This window comes from Ahaetulla prasina, chromosome 1, assembly GCF_028640845.1.
Source record: "Ahaetulla prasina isolate Xishuangbanna chromosome 1, ASM2864084v1, whole genome shotgun sequence".
NCBI classification, from domain to species: domain Eukaryota; kingdom Metazoa; phylum Chordata; class Lepidosauria; order Squamata; family Colubridae; genus Ahaetulla; species Ahaetulla prasina.
Genome location: NC_080539.1, coordinates 18205608 through 18225285, shown reverse-complemented (window position 1 = coordinate 18225285; position 19678 = coordinate 18205608). Strand labels below are relative to the sequence as shown.

Genomic DNA, 19678 nt, shown 5'->3' with positions numbered 1-19678 from the left:
TAGTGCTTCCTATAGAAGAGAATATTGATAGCTCGGGTTGAAATTTGTGGTCCTTGGGGCTCTCTGAACTTGATTGTTTTCTTGGAGACATTTCATTACCTCCTTATTACCTCTTTGCAAGGAACCAACAAGAAAATGCCCATCTACACTGACAAGGCAACCCACTTGTATATAAACAAAGAGCAAAGCCCACTCCCTTCTAGCACTGAGGATGTTACCTAGTTGGGTAATGAAACATCTGCAATAAAACAACCAAACTCAGAGAGCACCAAGTACCCCATAGGGATCCCTTCTGATTTTTCTTCCACAACAACTTTGCATGATAGGTTGGGTTCAGGGGTGGGATTCTGCTGGTTCTGACCGGTTCGGGCATACCGGTATCTCCGACGATCAGCTGAGAGGAAACTGGTTCGCTCCGACGATCAGCTGGGCTCACCCACCCGTCTCTGCACTATACCTATCTTTATTTCCTTTGTTTTCAAGCCCAGCTGATCAGCACGGCAGCACGGATTACCACATCTCAGCTGTTTTATTCACTGGAGCTGCAGTAGAAGGCGCTGTTTTCAAATGTACTGCGTGCGCTCGGATCTCCTGAAACATGCGCAAAGCGAACCAGTTGTTACACCGGTTGAATCCTACCACTGGTTGGGTTGGGCCAAACTCCACCAGTAACTTGGAGGGGATCTGATACTTCCCATTCCTAGCCTAGCATCTTCATCACTATACCAGACTGACCCAGAGATACCCAGTGAACTTGCATGATTGAAAATGGTCTTGTCATAGTGCCACATATTTCCTAGATACCATACTGGGTTTCAAGAGTTCTTAATGTGATTTTTTTTTTTAAAAGTCAATTGATAGAATTGTACTCTTAGATTGCATTCCCATAAAACATTAATTGGATAATGAATTAGCTTCCATTCTGGATTCCTACAGTACATTAAACTAGGTAAATAGCATAGACTTTCACAATTTACTAAATCTCAAACATGAAACAAAGAGAATGACAAATCAAGATGAAGCTAATTGAGCTTTCCATTGACTGATAAGTTGCAAGATTGTAGGTGCTCATTGCGATACAGGGCCATCTGTTGTGGTCCGTCAGCAGCCTATGGAGCTGGCAATGGAGTCGGACAGCGATGAGGCTGAGGTGAGGCCAGGGCTATCAGAGAGTGAAGTGTGGACTCCAGAGCCTCCAGAGACTGATAGTAGTGAGGCAGAGGAACAGGAGGAGCCTGTTCCTAATGCATGCATGAGAAGAGCTGCCAGAAGGCAAGAGCAGCTCAAGCAAAAAGGACAACTCAGGAGTAGGGCCAAGAGATGATTGGCCCCTCCCATAAGGCTTAAAACAGACCAGCACCAGTGTTTGAGCTTTGCCAGAAAACAACATTGTAGCTGCGTCTTCTGCTTCGTCCTCTGCTTCGTGTATGTCTTTGTTTTTGTGGCTTCTCGATGTTTGCCAGGAAGGGCCTTTGGCAGCTTGCCTAATCGAACCAAGTTTTGAGAGATAACTGAGGAATTTGTGTCAGGAGGCATTTGTTTTACTCTGAGTTGAATACAGTTTGTTTGTTTTTCCATGGACTAAGTTTATTACTACCTACTTGGGCCTGGGTCACAACACCATCTTCCTTTTGTACAGGCATGCTTCAACTTGGCATGACGTTGCTGTTTTGAACTGACCCCCATTACTTGAAATCTCAGGAATAGCAGGAATGATGAGCTGAAATCAGGGCTGTTATATATTCAATTTTGTACACTGGTCTTCCCAATTCAACTACTTTTGTTGGATGAAAACAAAAATGGCAAGATGACAATCAATCATGATGCTGATCATGGTGATGATGATGATGATGATGTTGATGATGATGATAATGATGATGATGAATTGTGTTCAACTCTTGGCAATTCTGTGGACCAGGTCTCGCCACATCTTTTGGTCTTGCAGTATTTCTTTGAACTCTTCTATGGTCTGGCTGATGTCACTCTGATGGTGTCTAGCTACTGTGTTCTTTGGCAGTCTTCTATCACTAACTCTTCCCAAAATAATTGCTTTCTCCAGTGAATTCCCCCACATGACATGGCCAAAAAAGATGACAATCACAACCGTGCAATCGAAGCTCCCCTTCTTTTAATCGTTCCCAAGATCAGATCCACTCCCACCTTTTGAGTCTTTTGAAAGATCTTCGAAGATATGGCTATGCCAACTTGCTCGGGGCCCTAATAGGGATGCAATCCATTGGAGGTGGCTGATGGAGTAGAGAACACCCCACCTCCTTTCTGCGTGCATTTTGCTCCCTTCCTCTCCATCCTGCTTAATTTTATTTTAATTGTTTGTTTGTTTTTTTAAAATTAGGACCTTTATTTCTTGTTTTAGCGTTTTGTTTTGCATTTTATTCAATGTCTGTAAACTGCCTAGAATCCTCTTTGGTGAGATAGATGGCATACAAGTTTGATAAATAAATAAATGTGCTTCATTGCATGTAAAAAGGGGCATAGCTTTGATCCTGAGATTGTGACCATAATCTTGACTTTTATGACACGCTCATACGCACAGATTACACACCCTTGTGGGTTCCCTTGACTGGTGGCTTTGTTTGCTCCCTCAGCATATATTCTGTATAAAATGCCGATACAGACGTGACTTCTGCAGCTAATGATATAATGCTTCAAAGGCGTACCAGGTAGAACATTATTCTAGCTATTAAAATAAAAATAAAAATCATGCAGCAGCTGAACTATCTCCAAGGAAGAAAAATGAAAAATTACTTTTGAATGCGAATACGTTTGCGAAAATGAAACCATGTCTTACGAGCCCCAAATGACATTTTGCTAGTTTGGTAGTGAACACATAATGGTCTGGAGATGGAAAAGGAAGCAAATATAAATATTCCATTGCTTCCTAATGCTTTGTATTTCTTTGTTAGTTGGTGCATTGTGAATATGAAATTTAGCTTGATATCTTGCCATTAGCCATTTGCCAATGGCTAGGTCTATGGCCTTTGAAGGGCCCATTTAGATGTTTAAAAGCATACTATGGGCATTCTCAGAAAAAAAGGCTGTTATGGATCAGGGCGGGGTGGGGGGGGAGGAGAGGCAGGTTTTGCATTCACAGAATGGCTGCCAAGCACAAAAGGTACCATACCTAGAAAGCAAATGAATGATGCTAAAATTCAGTCTGGGCTCTCACTGTTCCTTCTCCGAAGACGTCGTTCGATGGCAATGCTGTAGTCTCCCTCCAAACAACTTCTGATGTTAGTCCCAATTGCTGTCATTTTCTTCATTTTGTGTGAGAGGAGGAGGGGGGACGGGGAGGGGGAAGAGGAAGAGGAAGAAGAGGAAAAGGAAGAGAAGGAAGGAGGAGGAGGAGGAGGAGGAGGAGGAGGAGGAGGAGGAGGAGGAGGAGGCAAGGAAAAGGAGAAGGAGAAGAAGGAGAAGAAGAAGGAGAAGAGGAGGAGGAGGAGGAAGAAGGAGAAGGAGAAGGAGAAGGAGAAGGAGAAGGAGAAGGAGAAGGAGAAGGAGAAGGAGAAGGAGAAGGAGAAAGTTGTTCCTCCATGCCAGGAATCCCCAACAAACTAGGAAATGTATTATTTTTAAACCTTCATAGAATTATTGGGTTGAATGAAGCATCTTGGATGAGAAGTGAAACATTTTTCAAGAAAAAAACAAAGGAAGTCCAGTTGCCTTTTGAAAAAGCACCTTTGGGACTTCTTGCTTAGCATTTGTGCCTTTCATTCAAATTTGTTCCTTCCTTTGATTCTGCTAACCTATTTCTTTTCCCATTCTAAGGCAAGGTCTTTGCAAGTATAAGACCAGTGGTAGGATTCAAGTAATTTAACAACCGGTTCTCTGCCCTAGTGATTTCTTCCAACAACCAGTTTGCCAAACTGCTCAGAAAGTTAACAACTGATTCTCCCGAAGTGGTACGAACTGGTTGAATCCCACCACTGTGTAAGACCATTATAAGAATTCTAGTATTAACTTTAAATCTCGGAGTTCCAAACACTCTGTTCCTCCTGCTTCCTTTTGCTTCTAATCTTTCTGACTGGAAACTGGGAACAATGATGGCGATAAGGACGACTACGATAATACCGACAAAAATCATCCGATATACAGAGTCTTTGGGAGCTTTTTTAGCTGGCGCAAATGCCATTAATCAACAAAGAAGGGCATTCCTGTATGATCCCTAGCAAAAGGCAAAAAGAGAAATGCCATATCCCAAAGGCTTCGCAGAAGGTCAAGCTCAGTGAATTAGGCCACGATAAAGGTTGCACTGAAATAAAATGAGGCCATGGGCTTCACTGAAGGAGGAATAGGGAGGCAGTAGGAAGAAGGGATGGCAAACAGGGATGCTAAATAAACACGGTCATGCGATCACTTTTTGGGACATTGTACGTCAACGGGGAAGCCAGATTCACTTAATGACCATGTTGCTATCTTAACAACTGCAGTGATTGGCTGAACAACTGTGGCAAGAAACATTGTAAAATGGAACAAAGTTCACTTAACTAATTCTGTTTTACTTAGTAACACAAATTTTGGGCTCAGTTATGGTCGTAACTCAAGGACTGCCTGTAAAACACTATGGAGTGGGATGTAAGTCCAAGTGCTATTGCTATTAAACATGGCTCCAGAACACCTTAGAACAGGCTGGCAATGGCTGTTGACACTGGAAGTTTTTAAGAAGAGATTGGATAATCATTTGTCTGAAGTGGTGTAGGGTTTCCTGCCTAAGCAAGGGGTTGGACTAGAAGACCTCCAAGGTCCCTTCCAACTCTCTTATTCTATTCTATTCTATTCTATTCTATTCTATTCTATTCTATTCTATTCTACTCTACTCTACTCTACTCTACTCTACGCTATGCTAATCTACTCTACTCTACTCTACTCTACTCTACTCTACTCTACGCTACGCTACGCTACGCTATGCTACGCTAATCTACTCTACTCTACTCTACTCTACTTGTCAGCTTTGGAGGCCATATTAACACCAGAAGCTTCCACGCTGCAACTTCTTGCGCTTGGGAAAGTAGGAGGGGGGAATTCAGTAGAGTGATTGTAGTTAGACATAATAGCATTCTTCCCTTCAGTCAAGGTCATGGTGTTTCTGCATCTGGAAGAGAAGTGGTTGCAGTGATGGCTCAGGTTGGGACGGATGGTGATTGGACCATATGACAGACTGATGGGTGCAGGGGCTGGATTTGGGCTTTTGATTTACTGAGGAAAAACCCGGAATCCTCATATTCGGGTTTTCCCAGATGTGCCAGTATACCTACTCTAATAAATGGAACTTTGAGAAATGTTTGCCTCGGAGTTTTTAACTGGAGTTGGGTTTTTCTGGACCACTGACACTACACTACTCGACTCGACTCTTCTTCTCTACTTTACTCTACTCTACTCTACTCTACTCTACTCTACTTTTACTTCTACTCTACTCTACTCTACTCTACTATTCTATTCTATTCTATTCGAATAAATTTAATAATAAATGAAAATAAATACGTGGATACAACTTTTTTGTAGGATCAACCTTGCTACGTTGATGCAGGAAGTTGGCGTGTGGTATTTTCTCCCTACTTTCAGCGGTGAAGCCATATTTTCCCTCCTCCTTTCAGAAGGAGGAGATCGGATGATGATGCTCCAATCTCATTTTTGCCCTCTTCCTAAACTGTCAGCTTAGTCCTAGGAGAAGGGATGCAGGGAGATATTGTTAGCAACCCAGCAAAGCATTCCAGGAGGCTGGCCAGGGTTTGCCCTGGAGTCTCTTTACGTTTCTTGTAGAGCGAGAAAGAGAAGGAGGCAAAGATACATTAACAGCATACTCCCAGCTGGAGAAGATGCCAGATGTCAACAATAAATGGATTTGAAATATGAAAGTGGGACTTTTTTTTCCCTTGCAAGATGCACTGAAGTGTATGTGGCTTCAGAGGCTAGTTTTCTCATACTCGGAGAGGCCAGCTTTAGTTCATATGGCAAAACATGTACTTAGCCACCAGTTCAGCCAGCTCAGATTTTGGCCAGAAATTCACAAGACAGAAAAATAAGTTCTCGCCCATTAGAATGAGATTATTTCAATTAAAGATAGAGGAAACTGAAGAATTGGGGAAGTGGTGGGATTCAAATTATTTTACTACTGGTTCTGTGGGCGTGGCTTGGTGGGCATGGCATGGCTTGGTGGGTATGGCATGGGAAGGATACTGTAAAATCTCCATTCCCTCCCCACTCCAGAGGAAGGTTGCTGCAAAATCCCCATTTCCTCCCGATCAGCTGGGATTCGGGAGGCAGAGAATAGATGGGGGCGGAGCCAGTCAGAGGTGGTATCTACCGGTTCTTTGAACTACTCAAAATTTCCACTACTGGTTCTCCAAAACTGGTCAGAACCTGCTGAATACCACTTCTGAATTGGGGGATTCTTCTTTAGTTCGTCCAAAACTCAAAATATGAAGAAATTTACAAAGGAAATGTACACGGCCATCCACTTCCAGTGAATTGGCATCTTTAGAAACGGATTAAATTAAAAAATAAATAAAAGTCCTCCTCCCAACAGGTCCGGTAAATATGTTAAATTGAAAAGTAACTATCCCAAGCTCAAACAGGTAGCAACCAGGTTAAGGGGAGATTTTCAGCCTTAAAATAAATTTACTGGTACTTATTACCTGGACAGGAGTCAGTCTGCTTATCAGTTTGTTTGCTTTCCATTTCTAGATTGTTTCCACAGGTAGTTCTCGACTTACGACAGCAAACGAGCCCAACATTTCTGTTGCTAAGTGAAACATTTGTTAACATTAGGAGCCGTAGTGACGCAGTGGTTAGAATGCAGTATCGCAGGGCTAATTCTGTTGACTGCTGGCTGCCAGCAGCTCTGCAGTTCGATTCTCAATACTCACTGCCAGGAGTTTGATTCTGACCAGCTCAAGGTTGACTCAGCCTTCCATCTTCCGGGGTCGGTAAAATGAGGACCCAGGTGGTTCGAGGTGATATATTTTTTTTTAATTTTAATTTTTATTTACATTTATATCCCGCCCTTTTCCGAAGACTCAGGGCGGCTTACAGTGTATAAGGCAATAGTCTCATTCTATTTGTATGTTTACAAAGTCAACTTATTGCCCCCCCCCCAACAATCTGGGTCCTCATTTTACCTACCTTATAAAGGATGGAAGGCTGAGTCAACCTTGGGCCGGGCTTGAACCTGCAGTAATTGCAGGCTGCTGTGTTCTAATAACAGGCTCCTTACAGCCTGAGCTATCCACGGCCCCTGACTCTGTAAGCTCCTTAGAGAGGGCTGCAAAGCACGGTGAAGCGGTGTGTAAGTCTAAGTCCTATTGCTATTGCTAAGTGAACTTTACCCCATTTTACAACCATTCTTGCCACAGTTGTTCAGCAAATCACTGCAGTTCTTAAGTTAGTTAACATAGGTGTTAAGTGAACCTGGTTTTCCCATTGACTTGGTTTGTCAGAAGGTCTCTCCAAAGGAGATGACATGACCCAGGGATAACCATCATGCAACCATCATAAACATGAATTAGTTGTCAATTAGTGTCTGAATTTTAATCACATGACCAAGTGGATGCTTCAGTGGTCGTAAGTGCGAAAAATGATCATACGTCACTTTTTTCAGTGCCGTTGTAACTTCAGTCACTAAATGAACTCTTGTAAGTTGAGGACTACCTGTATTGCATCGGTATTGTTTGATTCGGCTTCTGCTGAAATTTTAAATGTAATTCTAAACTTGCTTTGGCAACATCTACATGGACTTTTCTATTTGCTTTTCACAACACAGAAAAGGCTGTTCCACCTCCTCCTCCTTCCACCCCCCCCCCAATGACTGACAGGTGTGGATCAGTCTGAATCTGTTTGTCTCTAAGCCTTTCCCCCCGCCCCCTCCTGCTTTGAAACCATGCTGGCATCTCTCCATCTTTGTCACACACACACACACAAAAAACCTGAGATGTCAGCCCCTGTGATGGGAGAAGTTTGTGTCTTCTGAATGCGACACCCCATAAATTTAACATAGATCATCTTGCTTTTAGAAGAGAATGGCTTTTCGTAGCCATGGGCGTTTCTGTCGACCTTTCTCGGAGATGCCAAGTTGGGCACGATGGTTTGCCGTGTGCGTTTATTGCTTTTCTATAATGCATGAGCTGGAGGGTCCCTGCCTTTGCCTTATTTTCATGTGCCAGGCTCTGGGGCAGCCGTCTCTGAAGGAGAAAGTTATAAAATAGCATGGCTCAACCATGCTGAGAGTGAAATCGGTGAAATGTGTGGGTCAATGCAAGAATCCAGGGATACAAATGGAAATTGTTCTCACTCCACCCCCAGTAAATTCTGTGTAACTCGGCTGGACCTTCTCGGCAATTCCTTTTTTTTTTTTATTTTTATTTACATTTATATCCCGCCCTTTTCCGAAGACTCAGGGCGGCTTACAGTGTATAAGGCAATAGTCTCATTCTATTTGTATGTTTACAAAGTCAACTTATTGCCCCCCCCCCAACAATCTGGGTCCTCATTTTACCTACCTTATAAAGGATGGAAGGCTGAGTCAACCTTGGGCCGGGCTTGAACCTGCAGTAATTGCAGGCTGCTGTGTTCTAATAACAGGCTCCTTACAGCCTGAGCTATCCACGGCCCCTGACTCTGTAAGCTCCTTAGAGAGGGCTGCAAAGCACGGTGAAGCGGTGTGTAAGTCTAAGTCCTATTGCTATTGCTAAGTGAACTTTACCCCATTTTACAACCATTCTTGCCACAGTTGTTCAGCAAATCACTGCAGTTCTTAAGTTAGTTAACATAGGTGTTAAGTGAACCTGGTTTTCCCATTGACTTGGTTTGTCAGAAGGTCTCTCCAAAGGAGATGACATGACCCAGGGATAACCATCATGCAACCATCATAAACATGAATTAGTTGTCAATTAGTGTCTGAATTTTAATCACATGACCAAGTGGATGCTTCAGTGGTCGTAAGTGCGAAAAATGATCATACGTCACTTTTTTCAGTGCCGTTGTAACTTCAGTCACTAAATGAACTCTTGTAAGTTGAGGACTACCTGTATTGCATCGGTATTGTTTGATTCGGCTTCTGCTGAAATTTTAAATGTAATTCTAAACTTGCTTTGGCAACATCTACATGGACTTTTCTATTTGCTTTTCACAACACAGAAAAGGCTGTTCCACCTCCTCCTCCTTCCACCCCCCCCCCCAATGACTGACAGGTGTGGATCAGTCTGAATCTGTTTGTCTCTAAGCCTTTCCCCCCGCCCCCTCCTGCTTTGAAACCATGCTGGCATCTCTCCATCTTTGTCACACACACACACACAAAAAACCTGAGATGTCAGCCCCTGTGATGGGAGAAGTTTGTGTCTTCTGAATGCGACACCCCATAAATTTAACATAGATCATCTTGCTTTTAGAAGAGAATGGCTTTTCGTAGCCATGGGCGTTTCTGTCGACCTTTCTCGGAGATGCCAAGTTGGGCACGATGGTTTGCCGTGTGCGTTTATTGCTTTTCTATAATGCATGAGCTGGAGGGTCCCTGCCTTTGCCTTATTTTCATGTGCCAGGCTCTGGGGCAGCCGTCTCTGAAGGAGAAAGTTATAAAATAGCATGGCTCAACCATGCTGAGAGTGAAATCGGTGAAATGTGTGGGTCAATGCAAGAATCCAGGGATACAAATGGAAATTGTTCTCACTCCACCCCCAGTAAATTCTGTGTAACTCGGCTGGACCTTCTCGGCAATTCCTTTTTTTTTTTTAATTTACATTTATATCCCGCCCTTCTCCGAAGACTCAGGGCGGCTTACAGTGTATAAGGCAATAGTCTCATTCTATTTGTATATTTACAAAGTCAACTTATTGCCCCCCCAAAAATCTGGGTCCTCATTTTACCTACCTTATAAAGGATGGAAGGCTGAGTCAACCTTGGGCCGGGCTTGAACCTGCAGTAATTGCAGGCTGCTGTGTTCTAATAACAGGCTCCTTACAGCCTGAGCTATTATGGCCCTTGACTTAGCCAAGTCACAAAGCCATCAGTCAGAAGGGAAAAAGAGGAAGCGTACATCGTCTGTCTGTCTATCTGTCTGTCTGTGGAGATTCTCAGTCATCCAGATCATGATTGTCCCAAAAGTGCCTTTTCAAAAGGCAACTGGACCAGTAGTTGAAAAGACCAGACTTGAAATCCTGAGTTTAAAAAATTTAAAACTCTGCCACCTTCGACATGACCTGAGTTTAACTCATAGAATCATCTGTTACAATGTCCTTCCTGTTGGAGACTACGTCAGCTTCAATCACAACAATAGATGAGCACGCAATAGATTTAAGCTTAATGTGAATCGCTCCAATCTTGTTTGCAGAAAATATGACTTCAGTAACAGAATTGTTAATGCCTGGAATACACTACCAGACTCTGTGGTCTCTTCCCAAAATCCCCAAAGCTTTAACCAAAAATTGTCTACTATTGACCTCACTCCATTCCTAAGAGGTCTGTAAGGGGCGTGCATAAGAGCACCAACGTGCCTACCGTTCCTGTCCAAATGTTCCCTTTGATTGTATCCAATTTCGTATAGTTATTACATACTTATACTTATATATATATATATGTTTATACATCGTATAGTTATTTCATGCTTATGCTTATATACATTGATGTGACAAATAAAATAAATAAATAAATAAATAAAAATAAATAGTGGGTTTCACTTACCTTCGCTACCGGTTCGAAACTGTGAGCGTGCGCGCTTGCTTTGCTCGCATGTGGCGCTTCTGTGCATGTGCAGAAACGTCTGCCCATGCGCAGAGCGTCCGTGATGACATCCAGGTGGGTGGGAGGAGTCTCCCGCCGCTGCTACCGGTTTGCCCCGGTTTGGAAACCCACCCCGGTTTGGACTGGACTTTCTTTGGTTTTTCTTGAAGAAGTTTCACTTCTCAGAACGGAAGAAGCTTCTTGGCTGAGAAATGAAACGTCTTCAAAGAAAAACAAAGAAAGTCCAGTTGCCTTTTACAAAAGCACATTTGGGATGCACTCTCTCTCACACACTCACTCACACACACCAACACACACACACACACACCACAAATACCCTCCCCTATTTCCCTTTAAAATCAGTTTGGCACCAGCTCTGATTCCATAATGGAAACCAGTCGGCCTCGGTCCTTTGCCATATGCTTAGCTCTGGAGAGAAGGTGCTGCTGGGTATAGCAGTAATGATTTGATGGAAGAATTAAGTGGACCTTGAAATTAGAACTGGACTGTCGGAAAAGGCAGGAAAGCATAATATATTGGCAGTGGAAACGGTGGTTCCTGGGGATTGTATTGCTTCCAGCGTTCTCTGCAGCATCACTGCAGCGCAAGATAACATCGCATGCGAAAATTCAGATGGTGTTGATTAGCTTCACAGTGAGATCTAATGAGTTATGGGTTGGGTGGATGGCAGGGAAAAAAAGACACTCGCTCCTTTCCCCTAGTTAAAGCTGTGCAGCTCAGAACACAACACAGACTTCCACCCTCACCAACATGTACTAGCTGGCATCACAAGAAGGCAGCGATTTAATGTCATGGCAAAGAATTCAAGGAAGAGACATAGCTTGATTTTAAAGCAGTTGGATTGTCTTTGGGAAATCCTCATATCCTAGGGAAATATCGGTCAGTCCCAGGAAGATATTTTCATGGCTCCTGAAATGTCCCAATGTTAAGTTATCAAAATTCAACAGCCTACCACTGGTTAAAGCAGAGGGATTGCTTGCCAATAAAAGGAATTAGGAAAGACCACCTCATCATGCCAAATATAATTTTATAAGCAAAAAGACAGTGGCATTCCCTCCTGCTTCCATCTTCTACTCCTCTGGTGTTGTCACCTCCCTGTTGGCTACTCTTCCTAGCCTCATCTGCAGGTGGAGCAATTAAAAATTAGTATGCTCTTGTAATCTACAAAAAAGGCCAGCCTGGAATTACTGGAAGTAGGTAGATAACAGAATAACAGAGTCAGAAGGGACCTTTGAGAACTTCTGATCCAACCCTGGCTCAAGAACGAAACCCTATAGCACTTCAGACAATCCCAATCTCTTCTTAAAAACCTCCAGTGTTGGAGCATCCACACCTTCTGAAGGCAAACTATTTCATTGATCTAACTGTCAGGAAATTTCTCCTTAGTTCTAAGTTGCTTCTTGTTGTGGTCTGCCAGCAGCCTGCAGACCTGGGAGCAGAGTTGGAACAGTGAGGAGGCTGGGGAGAACAATGGGTCAGACCTGGAGTCAGGGGAAGGCCCGGACAAGGCTCTGCATCAGAGGCAGAGATGGGGCCAGGGCCATCTGGGAGCGATGCACGGACTCCGGAGTCTCCAGAGGTGGACAGCAGAGAGGCAGAGGGACAGGAGGAGCCTGTTCTTATTTCACGCATGAGAAGAGCTGCCAGAAGGCAAGAGCAGCTGAAGCAAAAAGAATGACTCAGGAGTAAGGCCATAAGATGATTGGCCACTCCCATAAGGCTTAAAAGAGCAGCAACAAGCCATTGGGTTCTTTGTGGAAAAGCAACGTTGATTCCAGTGATTCTTGTCAGCGTCTCTTGAACTTTGTGGGGGTTTTGCCAAGAAAAGCCTTTGGCAGGTTGATAAGGCCAAAGGACTGTTTAGAAACAATTTGTTTTGGACTAAGCTGAGAATGAATTAATTCTCAGCTGCTTTTAATAAAATAAGTTTGTTCAGGACTGACTTGTGTTTAGTAATCACTACTTGGGCCTCGGTCATAACACTTCTCTCCTTGATTAGTTTCCATCCATTGCTTCTTGTCCTGCCTTCAGGTGCTTTGGAGAATAGCTTGACTCTCTTTTGTCTCTGGAAACCCCTGAGATATTGGAACACTGCTATCATGTCCCACACACCCCCCCCAGTCCTTATTTTCATTAAACATACCAAATTTCTGCAACTGATCAGTGATAAGAATTGATGGCTGTGTTCATACAACATGTTTATAGTCAGCCAAAATGGGTGTACATATTTCTGGTGGCATGTGAACCAGACCATCATGTGTAGCTGGTGAGGCTGTTTGCAGCATTTTGCATATTGTTTTTACAGTTTTATTTTGATCTGCTTTATTTTAATCCTCTGTGTAGCACCTAGCATTAGTGGTATATAAGTCTAATTGCTGTTGCTATCCTTGTCCTTGCAGTATTAAACTGGGAAAGAGCCTCCACTTTAGGATGAATTTTAGAGCAGTTGATTCCTTTTTCTCTCATTTAAAAATAACTAATCATGTACTGAGGATTCTGCAGGATTGATAAGAATGCTTGGAATTCTGCAGGATTGATAAGAATGCTCTTTAGGAATTCTATGAAGACTTGTCAAGTACCTTACCATATGACTGTTTGCATTTCATATATTGCTCTTCGAAATGAATGGATGGATGGATCAGCCACTCATCTTAAAATTAACCCATAACCATATTAATTTGAGCAGTGTTTTATAGTTGACATTATTTTGAAATTATAATCAGTCTCTGTTGCAGCCCTATTGGTATATATACTAAAATCAGTTACAGGTAGTCCTTGACGTACAACAGTTCATTTCATGACCATTCGAAGTTACGACAACATTGGGAGAAAAAAATGATTTATGACCATTTTTCACCCTTACGACCTTTGCAGCATTCCCGTGGTCACATGATCAAACTTTTTTTTTTAATTTGCATTTATATCTCACCCTTCTCCGAAGACTCAGGGCGGCTTATACTATGTCAAGCAATAGTCTTCATCCATTTGTATATTATATACAAAGTCAACTTATTGCCCCCAACAATCTGGGTCCTCATTTTACCTACCTTATAAAGGATGGAAGGCTGAGTCAACCTTGGGCCTGGTGGGGCTTGAACCTGCAGTAATTGCAGGCAGCTGCTGTTAATAACAGACTGCATTAGTCTGTTGAGCCACCAGAGGCCCTTCAGATGCTTGCCAACTGACTCATATTTATGATGCTTGCAATGTCCCTTGTGATCTCCATTTGCGACCTTCTGACAAGCGAAGTCAATGGGGAAGCCCGATTCACTTAACAGCTGTGTTACTAACTTTAACAATTGCACCGATTCACTTAACAGCTGTGGCAAGAAAGTAAAACGGGGCAGAAGTCACTTAACAATGGTGGTCATAAATCGAGAACTACCAGTAAAGATTTACAATTTATGACAGTGAACTGTCCTCCTATCTGCTATAGAAAATGTAGAGTCCAATCCAGTGGTGGGATCCTGCCAGTTTAGCAACCGGTTCGGTGATTGTGCACGCATGTGCCTGACTCATACTGTGCGCGTGTGCACAGTTTTACGAAAACTTACCTTCCACGTTACTGCTGGGGAGTAACACAGCTGAGGTGCAGCAGTCTTGCTCTGCCGTGCGAATCAGTTCAGAAGATATAGTTCAGTAAAGTGCAGGGGCGGGCAGGCGCACCTAATCATCGGAACGAACCGGTTCACTCCCAGCTGATTGTCGGAGCTAACAGTTTGCCCGAACCGGTCCGAACTGGTAGAACCCCACCCATGGTCCAATCCCCTTTTAGGTTAAACTCAGCTTCAGGATCTTTATGAACCACATCTGTGCAGTTTTCTTTGCAACGCTTTGTTGTTTGGCATTGCCGTCTTCCAGAGTGTTGTTTGTTGACTTTTCAAGCTAATCTGCAGCCCTGGCATTCCCTGATAATCTCCTATCCAAATACTAACTGGGCCTGAATCTGCTTAGCTTCCATGCCCAGACAAGGTCAGTTAGATGCTGAGATTTCTCCTGGTCTAGCTAATTTGGCCAAAACATAGGGAAAATGTTGACCTTGAATGGAGGACAGACTTGTTCCATGTAATTGAGGTTGTATTTGATATTAGTTAGACATGCTGTGGCCCTCCACCGGGTGGGCCATTTTCAACCCTGCGGAAAAACTTGATGTGTTCTGAAAGATTATACCTCTATAGGTTACTCCCTTGAAATGAATTTTCATTTAACACAGAAAGCTTTTGACACCTGTGGATTGTTTTTGAAGGTAATCTCTTCCTTTCTCTTTCAGTGTGACAGCGACAGTGATCAAGAAGAGAAGGTAAAGTCAGTTTCTGGTCTCTTATTTCCCCTTTTACGGCTATTTCTGGTATGGTTTATGGTTCTCATATTTCCTTTCACTTCATGTGTTCATTAGTGAATTTTAGTCTGAGATGTGTAAAATGTTTGGTGTGCTAAATCTGTGAGTTCAACATTCCATCATGGTCCATGCTTGGCCAAAGATGATTTCAACAGATCTTCTCTATTGATCTATTGCAGGGGGTGTCAAACTCAATTTCATTAAGGGCTGCATCAGGTTTGTGTTTGACCTCGGGGGGGCTGGGATGTGTGTGGCCAGCTCGACATCACTCGTGTCGGGGGCGCCTGTGGTGGCCTGAGCGCTCTGCCAGCTAAAATGGACTGCCGAGCTCTATTTTTGCTGGCAAAGGCACTGCAGGCCAGTCCTTCGCTGTTTCCATGGCAGCACCGCGGGCCAGATCTAAGCACCCCATGGGCCAGATTTGGCCCGCAGGCCTTGAGTTTGATACCCCTGATCTATTGCATCCATCATTCACTTACTGTAGTAGATTTCATTAGCTCTAAAGTGGGAATATTCTTTTTGCGCCTTTGTTTGAGACATAGAATGTCCTTTGATTCTAGACAGTTACTCAAAATCGAGTCATGCATACAACTACAACACCTACTTTTAAAACCAGTGTTCTCAGTCTCTGCAACTTTAAGATGTGTGGACTTCAACTCCCAGAATTCCCAAGCCAGAATTTTGGGAATTGAAGTCCGCACATCTTAACGTTGCAGAGGTTAAGAATCACTGCTTGGAACCAAGGGCAGATAATTGGGTCACGTCTATCAGCCACTTTCAACACCCCTAATGGCAAGAGGTTGTAGATATTTTAATCCTATTTAGAAAATAACATGGATTTGCTATGCAGTTGTTAATTACTTGAAAAATATTTTGTTGTTTGCTGGATGGTGGGACCGTGTACAGTAGTGGCCAAAATTGTGGAAACCTTTTAAACAAGGGGTGTGTTTATGTTTGTGTGTGGGAAGAGCACAGTGTCTGGAAGTCTTTCAAAGTCTTTATCAGCAGTGGCCATATATTTGCATTTGTGTGTCTATGCACTGGGAAGCATTAAGCAAATACAGTAGTGGCCAAAACTGTGGAAACCTTTTGGGAAAAGTGTATTTTCTAAAACTAACTAATAACATCACTTTTATTTGGAGCAGTACCATAAAATTATATATCAATGAAAAGATCATTTAATCAAGAATGTAATGCAATAACTTTTATGAAGGATTTGCTATTAGAATAGCAGTTACAGTATAAAGAAGAAAAGTGAAACACGTAGGAAAAACAAGATACACAAAAATTATCACCATAGGAAAAAAAAGATGTACAAAAATTATCACCATGTCACTTAATACTTAGTTGGGTAACCTTTAGCATGGATTACAGCCTTACAACATCTTCCCATGAAGTGAACCAAGTCTTTTAGTTCTGCAGCTATTAAAGCGTGAAACCAAGACTGAATGATTGCTTCTATTAGCTGGGTTTTATTGCTGGGTCCTTCTGACTAACAAGTTTCTTTAGTCGACTCCGTAGATTTTCATTTGGGTTAAGGTCGGGGCTATTCCCAGGCTATTCCAGCAGTGGAGTATGATTATCTTGAAACTCCCCCAAAAAGTCATGTTATTAGCTATCAAACCTCAAAAATACACTTTTCCCAAAAGGTCTCCACAATTTTGGCCACTACTGTAAGTTCATTATTTAGCTTTGACTCCTGTGACAGCATTCTGATTATTTGTGCAAAATCGGTAACTCTCCTGGTTTAAATACAGGTAGTCCTCTACTTACAACCATTATTGAGCCCAACATTTCTGTTGCTAAGTGAGGCATTTGTTAAGTGAGTTCTGGCCCATTGACTTGGCTTGTCAGAAGGTCGCAAAAGGTCATCACGTGACCCTAGCACACTGCAACGGTCATAAATATGAGTCAGTTGCCAAGCATCCAAATTTTGATCATGTGACCATGGGCATGTTGTAATGGTCATATACGAAAAAGAGTTATAAGTCATTTTTTGCAGTGCCGTTGTAACTTCGAACGGTCACTAAATGAACTGCTGTAACTCGAGGACTGTCTGTATTGACTTTTCTTTTGCAGAATATTGATGTTTGACAATTGGGTGGTAAACGTTTTATTTTGTCCTAAAAAGTTCTTTTACCTGCAGAGTTGCTTCTTCAAACACAATGGAATCTATTTCAAATGTGGATTCATTGGCTGCAAAATATATTCCATTGAATCTGCACCATTACATTTCTTTCTTTCACAGAATGAATACAGTCCCTACAATATAAATTGTGTTGTGCATTGTGTTCCCCTTCCCCCACACCCCAGAAAAAAAAGCTCCATGGAATTGTTAATATATAAATGGGCATGACACAAATTAAAACTGCTTTCTCAATCCAGTTAAATTACTACAAAACTAATTAACAGGCTACACAGCTTTCATTGACAGTATTTTTTGTTTGGAATGCAAGCATGATTAGTGATCTTCTTGTTGGGGAATAATGTTGGTATTGACTATGGCATCTGCAGTTTAGGAACCATAATTTTGTCAGTATGAAGTCAATCTCGTGATGTAGCAGTTCTCGGTTTGTTTTATTTATTTATATAGTTATCTCGCCAATCCTGCAAAGCATAGAAGTCAAGGTTAATTGTGATTAATTCCTGCTGGTGCAAAAATATGATATCAGTGATCACACTAGAACTGGACTGTAAAAACACACACCCATTGCACGTTTGTGATCCTATTATCGTATGGGTGATAGTGGGGGGAGGGAAGGGGCGGGGGGTATATAAGGCTGTTATATAGGGTATAACACAGGCAATAGTTGCTCATGTAAGTCAAGTTTTAAAAAAACCCAACCATCGCAGCAAATCAGTTCACTTGTTAAGTGAACCGTGTGGTTGTTAAGGAAATCTGGCTTCCCCCATTGACTTTGCTTCTTGGAAGTTGGCTGGGAAGCTCACAAATGTTGGTCATACAACCTTGGGATGCTTCAAGCATCATAAATAAACGCCAGTTGCCAAGCACCTGAATTTTGATCATGTGACGGTGCGGGATGATGTGATAGTTTTAAATGCGGGGTGTCAGCGTTCCAGAAAAAAACCCAACTCCAAGTAAAAACTCTGAAGCAAGCATTTTTCACTATTTACTAGAATAGGTAAACTGGCACATCTGGGAAAACCCGAATCTGAGAGGTCCGGGTTTTCCCTCAGTAAATCAAAAACCCCAAAACCATCCCAACTCCGCAGTCGATCACATGCTCCAATCGCCATCCATCCCATCTCGAGACAGCACTCCAACCACTCCTTCTCCAGATGCAGGATCGGCCTGACCTTGACCGATGGGAAGAATGCTATTATGTCTAAAGACAACCCTTCTACTAAATCCCCCCTCCTACTTTCCCACACATGAGAAAGTGGCAGCACGGAAGCTTCCGGCCTAATATGGCTTCCAAAGCTGACACGGGGGAACCAGTTGTAAGTCACCCTTTTCGGTGTTGTTGTAACTTTGAACAGTCACTAAGTGAATGGTTCTAAGTCAAGGACTATCTGTAATCCAATCACAAGTTGACTAAGACATGGGGTCATGGTCAGCCATGCCTCCAAGTCCAGAAAGGGATGCAACTGATCAATGGATTTCCTGGCCACATTCGATAGATGGTGATTGTGGAGCTCACACAACTCACCTTGAAGTCCCAGGTTCTTCTCCCTTCCTCCCACCCAGGGGTGAAATCCAGCAGGTTCTGGAGAACCGGTAGCGGAAATTTTGAGTAGTTCGGAGAACCGGCAAATACCACCTCTGGCTGGTCCCAGAGTGGGGTGGGAATAGAGATTTTGCAATATCCTTCCCCTGCCACGCCCACCAGGCCACACCACGCCCACCAAGCCACGCACACAGAACCAGTAGTAAAAAAAATGTGGATTTCACCACTGCCCCCACCCCCTTGAGCCTTTCGATTTCAAGGTGTTTTTGATTTCTCCCCACCCTTCACCAGGAGCGATGAATTCATTCTGCATGAAATTTTAAAAGAAAAATAACTTGCCTTCTTAAATTGAATCGGTTCCCTCTAGAGAAGGTGCTTTCAACCCTTCGTGCTCCAGCGTCTCTCGACGGCGTACTAAAAGTCTTGCGTTCCCTTCATTGCCAATTCCGCATACGTTGCTTGTTCTCTTAAAAAGGAAAAAAGGGAAGGAAAGAAAAGAAAAGAACATACCAGCCTTTGAACGGGTCAAGCATATTCAGATGAAGACAAATGGCGCTTATTTGATTTCTTTAAAATCAGGAAATGAAAAAAGTGCTCCCTGGAGAAATCATGTTCTGCCTGACTTCCAAGATAGACCCGAGGCATGGACCGCAGATAAGAAACAGGCATTTGTCTTTCCGTTCCTTCGCTCGGTTTTTTTTTCCCCCTTTCTTTTCTCTCCCTTCTTAAATCTCTGAAGGACAGTCGAAGCTGTCAACTTCCTGACATGTGCATTATCCATGTCATTTTAAACCAAGTGACCTGGAGAAGGCAACACTCTGGCATGACGTGATAATGCTCTCCTCTCTGGATGAAAACATAGACTATAAAAAAGAGCGCTGTGTTATTGCTTTGTTTAACT

The 19678-nt window shown here is 42.8% G+C and overlaps 1 protein-coding gene across 3 annotated transcripts in view; it reads left to right on the top strand.

The window, feature by feature from the left end:
* Window positions 1-19678, top strand: part of AUTS2 (activator of transcription and developmental regulator AUTS2) — an 869450-nt gene that overhangs the window by 488230 nt on the left and 361542 nt on the right. For all 3 annotated transcript variants that reach the window (XM_058164290.1, XM_058164289.1, XM_058164291.1), the window contains exon 4: window positions 15020-15049. In XM_058164290.1, the coding sequence (XP_058020273.1) occupies window positions 15020-15049 (30 nt within the window). The remainder of the gene's footprint in view (window positions 1-15019; window positions 15050-19678) is intronic.